We start from the raw sequence: 11,222 nt of genomic DNA on the forward strand, positions 1-11,222 counted from the left end.
AAAGGTTTCATATTTTTGTAGAAAGTTATAGTTAGTAAAACAGAGGAGGTCAAACACAGGGCCACTTACTTAACAACCAACCAATAGTTTCATTAAAATTGCCAATATAACAGCATGTTTAACAAATGTAAAGATATTGGTGGTGAGAGGAGGCAACTGAAGACCTACCTACCTACTGTCAAGGAGCCAAGGGGGACGCCAACACTGAAGTGTGGAAAGGTCCCTTTGTTTCTATTTTTTGTGCTTAAGGCCCCTTTCACACGTCAGTGATTCTGGTACGTTTGTGCTGTTTTTTAAACGTACCAAAATCACTGACATACGCAGACCCATTATAATGAATGGGTCTGCTCACACGTCAGTGATTTTTCACTGCACGTGTCTCCGTGCAGCGTACCCGCGTGTGCGTGATTGCTGCACGGAGACATGTCCATTTTTTTCTGGCATCACTGATTTTCCACGGACCACGCAGTGGTGTGGTCCGTGAAACACGTGCCAGAAAAAAACGTGCATTTAAAATATTAAACATTTTAACTCACCCGGCGTCCAGCGATGTCCTCTGCAGCCCGTTCTCCCTGCTCCTTCTGTGCCGGCTGATTACTGTCGCGCATATTCATTATGTGCGACACAGCCGACCCGGAAGCAGCTGCTGCGGGGGTCACCGCCGGCCGGATGCTGCGTTGCGGGAGGATTCAGCACCATGGACAGCGGGAGCGGGCGCAGGTGAGTTGATTTCTAAGTGCAATCACGGGCCACGGATAACGGAGCCCGGATTGCACTTAGACAACCCACGTGTGCCGTGATTCACGGCACACGCAGGGACATGTGCGTGTTTTACACGCCAGTGAAAAACGTCACTGTTTTTCACTGATGTGTGAAACGGGCCTTATACTGTGACATTGCTGTATATAGCAGATACTTGTACTGTATAGTACAGTGAAAGTAAAGTACAGTGAAAAGTAAAATAAATGCTTTAAAAATACAAAAAATATAAAAAGAACATAAAAGTTAAAATCCCCCCTTTTCCCAATTAAGAAAAGCTAATAAAAAATATACATATGGGATGAGAAAAGTACAATAAATCAAGATATAAATATTTAAAAATAATATAAAAATTATTAATCTAATTGGTAATTGGTTTTAGTGATCACATTGTATGAATAAAAATGTTGTCTCGCCATGCAAAAAATAAGCCATCAGATGGCGTGATGGACAGAATGATTAAAGTGTTACTGATCTCGTAAAATGGCAACACAAACCCTATTTTTATGTTTACAAACTTCTAATTTTCTTTTCACCACTTGAATCATAAAAAAACTAAACATATTTGGTATCGCAATAATTGTACTGATGAGGAGAATAATGTTGCTTGGTCATTTTTACCACATAGGTTTTCCTTTTGAACAAAAATGCAACCTATCCTTTAAATGCTATATTGCAAAAAAGCTATGGTATGAGGTAGGTTGTAGTTTAGTCCAGGAACAAACATGCAGTAATGATATTTAGCAAACATTGCAGTGAGATGCAGTTTGTATTGCAGATATGGGAAAAAGTAACTACTTAAATCATTTTACATTGTGAGTGTGATTTGCTGCTAAGTTTGATTTAGATTAGATGTGTTTATGTGACTTTTGATTCAGTAACTTTGGACTTTCTGTCTAGTGCAATCCCCATTGGGAAAATGTACTCCATTATTGACAATGCTATCCACTGTACATCATGTCGCATGTATGCAATCCTTGAACAGCTGTTTGAGGGTGCATACTGCTGTGCGAGATGTGTGCACGTCAGAGGCGAACATATCATTGGGGCAACCTGTGCGGGCCCAAGAGGTAATGGGGCCCATGTTCACCTCCAAATCAGGTTAACTTGTGCATTTTGATAAGTTATTATCCCATAAACTGTTCTTGTACAGGGGCTCTTTTCTGTCTGTGTCCGCCAGTGGAGCATGTTGTACATTTGGAAGCTCAAATACTGGATCGAAATTAAATGCTGGGAACAATGAGATCTCTTGATAATTTGGAAAGGAGTTTGCTGCTCATTGAGCAGGTGATCGCTGAGGTAGATGTAGTAGTATGTTGCTGCAGAACAAGTGAGGTTGCTAGTTGGGTGACTGTTAGCAGGTAGGGTAGAGGGAAAGTGGCAGGGAGGCTAGTCCTGATATGGCATACACCAACAAGTTTGATAAGTTGCTAGATGAAGGGGATGTCAGTAAAGGAGTAGCACTTCTGCAGCAAGACACGTCCTCTGAAAACTGGAGTAGTGTCTGCTTCAGTATGCGGGAAAATAGGAGCACAGGGCAGGCCAGATATGTGCTTGCAGTGGAGGACTCCATTATTAGGGGAACAGATAGGGCAATCTGCCACAAAGACATGGATCACCGAATCATGTGTTGTCTTCTTGGTGCTCGAGTTCAGCACATCACTGATTGGATTGAAAGATTACTGGAGTGGTGAGGACCCATTGGTTATGGCACATCCAACAGAATTCAAAAGAGTTGTACAGCACCATCCGATTTGACTTTTTAATCCATGTCAGACTTCTTCATTTCATAAGAAATAACTTTAATTGTGCATATTTAAAATCATGCTTAAAACCACATGTCTTATGCGTTTCAAGCTCCTAAGAGCTCTTACTCATAGCATTTTATTTTTCTGTTTTAAGCGATCCTCATGAATCGAATCACTAAATGTTTGAATTTGTAGTAACCTACAAATTTGAGGAAATTCAAAGTCATTAATAAGTGGATTTATCCATTCATCTCTAGTTGCCATATTAAACCATCGTATAAATTTTATTTGTGCTTGCTTATATCCTTAAATGGCAATCTGTCAACACACGGTTCTGCAGGTTAATACAGTATTTAACATGTCCAACTGTCTAAATGGAATAAGAGATTTAAGGAATAAATTAATAGACAATATCAGAGAAATGTAATAAAATAAATAAAAACAATACACATTTAGGTGTTTAACATTTTTCTAAATACCTTTATTTAGCAAAAAGGTATGTTTTATATAGTGCACTCTGACTAGAATTTATATATAGCAACTGCCATCAATCACAACCCATACTAGATTTCAAAAGACACGTAGTAGGATGGACTGCAAAAGGAACATTTTCTCCAGATAATATGTAACATCAGAGCAGGGTTTTATTAGGCATTGTGAACACACATGCCACTGTTCAGTCAGTCTGACAGGACACTGAGTAGAGTAGAATAAAGAAATAAACACCTATATTTTATTTATTTTAGCTGACTGAGAAAGAAGATCCACCTCAGTCAGCCTGACAGTTTTAGTTCATCTGACTTGTGCTTCACGCAGCTCATCATCCTACTGTAAGATTTCTGAAATCTAGGATGGGATGCACAGATTTATGGCAGCTGCCATCTTTAAATTCCTGACAAACTGCTGTAAAAAATGATACCTTTTTGAGTAGGGTGTGTTTTTTACTACTATTGGGAAAAACCTCAATGTTTTTGCTATGATTTTGGTAAATCCCACCAAAACAGCAACAGAACAGACTGTCACTTAGGTTGCAGGGGGAGTGATTGTAGCCTACTCATTGTGTAGTTAGTGCTGACTTGGTAGACCCCAGTCCTCCCTCATTGACTGGAAGGGAACTGCTGCAGGGAGAAAATAACTTAAGAGATTTCTCCCAAAAAAGTAATAAAATAAACACATTTAATTATGAAACATTTTATACATTTTTTTATTTATTACTATAATAATAAATAATAATAATCTCACAAAAGTCTGTACTCTCTTTTGTTTCCTCCTCTAGCCAGAAATTGTGTTATCTACCTACCATGTTTCTGCACAGTCAGACACAGCCATTACGTAGTACATAGCAGGGACACATTTATAAAATTATGCCAGAAACGGAACACTATTTTAATATGTCCAATTGTGGAAATTATTTTTATTCCAAGATCTGTTGCTTACAATGTACTTTGTTCATGGGACAACTTGTTAAAGAGCATGAGCAAAACTGAAAAAAAAAATCAATAAGCAAACTATACCACTTTATTGTATAGTGTTGAACCGTTGGATCATTTACATTTGTATTATATAAGGTTGTATCAAATTTTTTCTTACCAACTGTTTCTTCTTTACCAACAGGAAAGTGAAAACTTAAATTTTCTCTCAAATGCTGGCGCAGAAGACATTTTGTGAATTTTACAGCACTGAATTCTAGCAAATTTACCACAAATTTACAACTGCACACTCTACTCCAGTTCATATTGTGCTTCTACTATATATAGAGAAAGATAGACACTTAATTGTAATTCTAATGCTGTTGGCAGAATAGACAGCTGCACTGATTCAACTTCCATTCTCCCATTGGTTCTTCAATTATGCCACTTAAATCTGTAAAGGCATGTACAGAAAATGGTTAAAACAAGGTTGTAAAAGATTCTAAAAATGAAAAGCATAAATAACCTTTCTTTTCCTTGTCAATGTAGTTACTCCCTCCTTACATATGTGACAAATATGATCTATATTTTACAAGAAAAACTTTGAAAATATGCAAAATTATAGATTTTTTGATAGATATTGGCACTAATGATAAATCTTTGTTTAGTGAACAACAATGTTTTACGACATGCCTAGGATATGAGCTTACTTTACTAACAAGATTAGACAGATGTGAAAAATAAGGATTTTTAGTATCCGTTTTTTCATTATTCTATCTGTTAGCAAAGCACCAGATATAGTTGGATTCCGTATGGAAACTTATATTTTTCCTTCAATGCCTTTCCTCACATTTCCTCTGGTTAGGAAGAATCCATTTTGGAGGAGAGAAATAAAATCAGCTGGAAGATAGTGTCTGAAGGAAAGGGAATGCCAAATGAAACAATAAAACGTTGAGATTAATGGGCTGCACTCATGTTTCTCAACTTGATCTCTAATACCTACACCATTCTGTTACAGAGGTGACATATGCAATCAATACAAAGCTTTCCAATCTTTTAAGTGTCTGCTTTATCACATCTAAAATATGTTTGCATTGAGATTGTCAGGGTTCACAGACTACAACTGCAAAAGATTTTCTGACTTTCTATAAATTAATCTTAATCATTGTACAATGAAAAATTCTGCACTTTTTAAACTTTTTCATCTTAATCCCTCACCACTTTAAAAATCTTTGTTGGCTATTAATTAATTTGGAACAATTTAGTTTGTTTCCAGAGTCTGAAAACCCATATAGCCTTCTCCAGAATGTGTTACACATTCTATTGTCTCTTTCACACATCAGTGATTCTGGTACGTATTACGTATATTGCAGTTTTTATATGTAACAGAATCACAGACTTACACAGACCCATTAAAATCAATAGGTCTGCGCACACATCAGTGATTTCTCACTGACCGTGTCTCCATGCGGCATACATACATGTCCGTAATTTCCGCATGAAGACATGTACGTTTTTTTTGCATCACTGATGTCCCACGGAACAAACACTATGGTGTGATCCATGAAACATGTACTAGAAAAACACTTACATTGAAACTAAGAAGCTTTTATACTCACCCGTCTCCAGCGATGCTGTGTTCAACCGCTGCTCTCTGCTACTTCCAGGCCGACTAATTATGGTCATGCATATGCATTTATGCATGGCACCGTGACCCGGAAGTAGCTGCAGCGGGTGTCAGCAGAGGCTGGAAACACAGCAGAGCCGAACAGTTCAGCACCATGGACAGCAGGAGCAGGGACAGGTGAGTTTATCTCCACTGCTATTACAGATGATGTATCACGGATAGCATGGATATGGATAACCCACATGTGCCGTGAATCATGGCACATGGAGGGACATAAGCGTTTTTTACACGTCAGTCCGTCAGCATGGAGCTATGTGAGAAAGGCTGGAATCACATTCGCGTTTGGCATCGGACATGATATGCTAATTAAACTTGGCTCATGCTCTGCTGCAGATGTTTGCTGAGTGTCATGAAACTGTGATCATTGTCAGCCTGTGCATGTATCGTACTGCACTTGGATGTCGTCCGAGTGCAGTCCGATGTTTCACTCACATCCGTAGACTTGTATGGGTGCAAGTAATCCAAGACTAACAGACAATCACATGCTGTGATTTTTCCTTAGTCTGATTAGGGCTGAGGCAAAATTCAGAGACTTGAGATGCAGCATTGTTCTACATGGGGCCGAGTGCAATGACACTACCCTAAGCAGCAGCCAGATACCACTGATGGTGGCTTATCTTCCAGATACAAAAGACTCATGAATGTTGCAATCCAAAAAGTTCCATTGGGGGAGAATCAGGACGTCACAAAGCCCATTAGATAGCTGGTTCATTGGTGTTTTTTTTCTGGCTCAAACTCTGCAAAGTTATAATTAAGTCATCATCAGGACAGAAAATTGTGAGGATTTAATGCATTTATTACAGCAAAAAAATGATATGAGCTCCTCATTATATAATAAATAATCTCTACTGGGGTAATCCAAATGCCTCATTAAGAATGCCTTAAAAGAGTAACTAAACTTTATTTTGTGTAATTGATTGCCCTATCTAAAAGTAAGAGATTTTATAAAATATTTCATTACCCAATGTGGCTGTCTTCTATATGAAATGCTGCAGCATAGCTTTGGATTTCATGTTCTTTAGATGCTGCTTTCACTTGCTGCATTTGAACATCAATAATTTCTATCTCTGTAATCAGAGTACTGATACTTAGGTTTTGTGGAGAAGATAGAATAGTGTGAACATAAAAAAATTGTGGAAAATCTGAGACACATGGTGAGATAAAGTGGATGTGATTTTATGAAAACTGTTCTCACTTTGCATCTAAAAATGCTGCTGATGAACTATGCAGTTTTGGTGATTTTTTTTTCTCTATAGGCTTTTATGTAAAGCCAGAAAAAAATGCACATAAAAAAATAACATTTTTAAGTACAGAATCAAACCTTCCACCAAAACCACAACAAATAAGGTTGAAAACGCATAAAAGAAATGCAGCAAACACTATAATCAGAGAAGATTGTTGTTGTGTTGTGTTTTGAGGTCATCTGCAAAAATTATGAAGAAAAAAGGCAGTAGAAAATAAAACTATTACACTATGTGTGAATACAACCTTAGTGTTACATTTTTATTACATTTTGTAATGGATTTAATAAAGAAACATAATGACCCATGCCATGTTTTTACATCATTTACCAATCACCACAAATAATCTGATTGCTGTGTATTGCTGGGCGTTACGATTACAGGGACACCAAATATGTCCATGCTATTTGCTGATTTATGATGTTTATTAATTTAAAAAGCGCATTAAAATGTCATTATTTTAATAGGTTTTTTTTCCATTTTTAGTAATTTTATAGGAAGAAAAAAAATCTAATTTCCCCTCTACAATACAGAGATATAGAGATATATTGTACATTGGAGTCTATTGTATGTACCAGTATAATTTGCTTGTGCAGTCGGAGACTGCAATGCAGCTTCGAGTTAAAAAAAATATCTCTTAGACATCATCAGAGGCTTGTGGCTCAGGGATTTGACTCAACATTTAGATTTGACTTAACCCTAAAATTGAGACAGTTTTGCTGCATGCAGGACAGTTGGGAGGTAGCTATGTGATTCCAGCTCTGCTAGACTCTTGGATGAAAATATTGTCCTGTCTGTTCCTCAGCCTCGTACTATCCATTCTCTTATTATGAGGATTAAAAGTATGGCTTTTAAAATGCAGGAAAAGAAGGCAGATAGAGATGGGCGAATAGTAAGTATTCATGTTGGGATAATGCTTACTGAATACCAAGTACAATTCCATTATTTGTCACGTCAAGAAAAATGCTCCATTTCCCCTTTGACTTGCATTTCGTTCTTTATTCATGAATACCAAAATAGTACTTTGGGATTCATTACAAATAATCTGAACACGAACAATTACTATTCCCCCATCACTGAAGGCAGAGGATAAAATCCAAAAGCGAGACCTGTGCAGTAGCATGGCTTGTCACAAAGAAGACCACCAAATCAAGTAAAGAAGCATATGACAAAATCTAAACTTTTCATTTGGCAATCAGAAACATAATTTTAGTTTATATTAGAGGTTAACTAAACTTTTTTTTTACTTATTGATTAGCTTTTGCAAAGCTATGAGTCATTGTATTATACTCAATTACCTTGTAATAATTTCAATTACGAAACTCACATCTTAAACTGTTGTTTTAAGTGCAATTGAAGCTACTTTAAACTTCAAGTCTAACAGGAATACCCCATGCTTATGCATATAGGCTTGTATAGGGGGCCTGAAAAAATGCATGCAGAAATGCAATTGTGTTTTTTTAATGCAGAATCCCAGTAATTGGGGCATTGGGAAACACTTAACACCCCCCCCCCCAACCATTAAAATAGGGAAAAAATGCATAAAAAATACACAAAACAGAGCAGATTACATACTGGATATTGGTGCAGGCACCAGCCGAAAAAATGTAGTGGAGAAAGCAGTTTCCAAGTTTTGACACTTGGAAACATTGGGTGGAAGGGGTTAAGAGATCACTCCAGTGGGGTTGGGGGGAGTACATTTAAAGTAAACCCGCAAGTCAGAAGTTACATCATGAGCTTCTAGTGCTACTCTGATAGAGCCAGAACAAGTCCAGAACGAGGCGCTCATAAAAATGCATTGAGCTCAATCCAAGAAACACTGGAGCTGCCAGCTCAAGGAACAGACAAGCTTACATTTTGTGTACTTTTTATTGCACATGAATGCAGAATACTACAACTGTTAGCTCTAAATCACGGAAAACCCTATAACAGTTGCTCTGCCAAAAAAACAAGGCATAGCTAAAGAAGCATGGCCAAGACTTATTCTATAGGATTTTTTTCCATTGCCTGGCCAATGGAAGTTTCCGGATGTCGTTTTTGCCTTCCTTTGGTCTTGGGTCTATTTAGCAGTATGTCAATGAGCTCCATTTTCCATGAACACAGTAAATGGTTTGATCAACGCTCTCGCAAGAATATTTTTAAAAGACACTTTTCCAACACAACAATGTAATTTTTGGCAAAATACTGCAGACACATCTCACAAGTGCTGATCATCTTTAAAGGGGTATTCCAATCTCCAAGATCCTATCCCAATATGTAATAGGTGTAATAATAATATTAGCAAATACCTCCAATTAGAAATGTAGTATAGCTTTTCTGTTATAGCCATGTATATTAACTTATGTACAAGGCATTGTAGTTTAGGAATGGTTATGACCACAAGCACTTGACTGTCACTATGAGTGGGCGTAACCATGGCTACCTAAGCTACTATAATGCTCTGCATATCAGGTAAGCGACATAGTGAATCAGAACTATACTACATTTATAATTGGAGGTATTTGCTAATATTATTATTATTACAAATACTACTTACTGGGATATTATCATGTAGAAGGGAACACCTCTTTAAGTGTGTATATTTACTTATGAGTTTTCTTTGCTAAGTCATATCTATCAGTAATGGTCCTTCATTGACCCACTCTGCAAAACAAGTTTCTACTGCAATAAAATAAAAAGACTGAACAGGAACTGTGTGTGTTTAAATCCACAACTGCATTTGCAGCAATACCGAGACAGCAAGTACATGTGACTGCAAATGCCATTGTCCATCTGGCAATGGTGTACCTGTACAAGGTGCAGAGATAAAAGTAGCAACCATCACCTGGTGTCTGAGGCGCCTAAGTGCCCTCTAAACATCAGAAGACACCTGAACTATAAATAGTAGATGCTAGATGGGGTTCCTGTTACCTATGTTGCATTAGCGTTCAGAAGCTTCTGTTTAATGCCATCATATTTCTGTTTTTTCATCATGGCTCATCCATCAGCTGTATTCACATGATAAAAAAAATCATTTAAAAAATATATTTTTAATTAAACATAAACTTTATTAGAATGCCAAATGATATGCAATTTAGTGTGCTTGGATAACCTAATATTGTAACAATGCTTGTAGGTTAGAATCTGAATTTGTAATGTACTGTTATTATCCAAATAAACATTTGGGTCACCAATACATGCAATTTTTATAAGAACCTTGACTGTTGACATAATTGTTGTATTACAAAGAGGAAAGTATACTAGAAAACACTGGATTAATGGGACAAATGCACTGCCACAAATACTGTGTACTATGTTCATTTTCCAGAATGAACTAAATTTTCCACTATAACTTCATTGAATGTGAAGCAATTCCATTCAGAAATGTATTGACTGATATATTTGTTAGTACATGCAGAGGAAATTGTTCTCTAATAAAGGGAACCTGTCAGGCAATTCATACTGTCCAAATGGCAAATAGCATGGATTACAGCCTGGCTACATGACGCTCCTGGCCGGCTCTTCCCAGCACTGCTGAAGCTGTTTCACAGGTCTCTCCCCATGTACACTGAAGGAAAAAACCTGTCAATCAGATCAGTGGCGTTTAAAAGAGCATATTTCTTCCCATCTCAAGATAAATGGATGTTACTTACTTATTCATATTTAAAACATTAAAATTGCCCTGACAAGCAGTGGCATTACTACAGTCTGATGGGCCCCGGTGCAGAGTTTGAACCTGGGCCCCCCCACCCCCTTCCCTCTGCCCCCTCATCAGATGTATGGGCCATTGTAGCATTCTAAATCCTATAAAGACATACCAGTTGCCCACCCTCCCCATTTTATTGTGTAGTAAGTCCCCCATCCTGGGCTACTTCCTGGTAAATATGTCCACATCATGGCCCCATCCTGGTGTATGACCCATCATGGCTATATCCTGGTATATATGTCCACTATCACGACCCCATCCAAGTATTTATATCCCCATCATGACCCCATCCTGGTATATGTCCCCATCATGGATATAGCCTGGTATATATGGTCGCACCCTGGTATATATGTCCCCATCATTGCCCATTCTGGTATATACAGTTAGGTCCAGAAATATTTGGACAGTGACACAAGTTTTGTTATTTTAGCTGTTTACAAAAACATGTTCAGAAATACAATTATATATATAATATGGGCTGAAAGTGCACACTCCCAGCTGCAATATGAGAGTTTTCACATCCAAATCGGAGAAAGGGTTTAGGAATCATAGCTCTGTAATGCATAGCCTCCTCTTTTTCAAGGGACCAAAAGTAATTGGACAAGGGACTCTAAGGGCTGCAATTAACTCTGAAGGCGTCTCCCTCGTTAACCTGTAATCAATGAAGTAGTTAAAAGGTCTGGGGTTGATTAC

The 11,222-nt window shown here is 37.6% G+C and overlaps 1 protein-coding gene across 1 annotated transcript in view; it reads left to right on the forward strand.

The window, feature by feature from the left end:
• The window catches only part of CXCL12 (C-X-C motif chemokine ligand 12), a 543,376-nt gene extending 532,515 nt beyond the window's left edge, over positions 1-10,861 (forward strand). Inside the window, exon 4 of the mRNA XM_075349133.1 lies at positions 4,122-10,861. Coding sequence (XP_075205248.1) covers positions 4,122-4,137 — 16 coding nt within the window. The 3' untranslated portion in view covers positions 4,138-10,861. The remainder of the gene's footprint in view (positions 1-4,121) is intronic.
• The last annotated feature ends 361 nt before the right edge of the window (positions 10,862-11,222 follow it).

This window comes from Anomaloglossus baeobatrachus, chromosome 5, assembly GCF_048569485.1.
Source record: "Anomaloglossus baeobatrachus isolate aAnoBae1 chromosome 5, aAnoBae1.hap1, whole genome shotgun sequence".
Taxonomy (NCBI): domain Eukaryota; kingdom Metazoa; phylum Chordata; class Amphibia; order Anura; family Aromobatidae; genus Anomaloglossus; species Anomaloglossus baeobatrachus.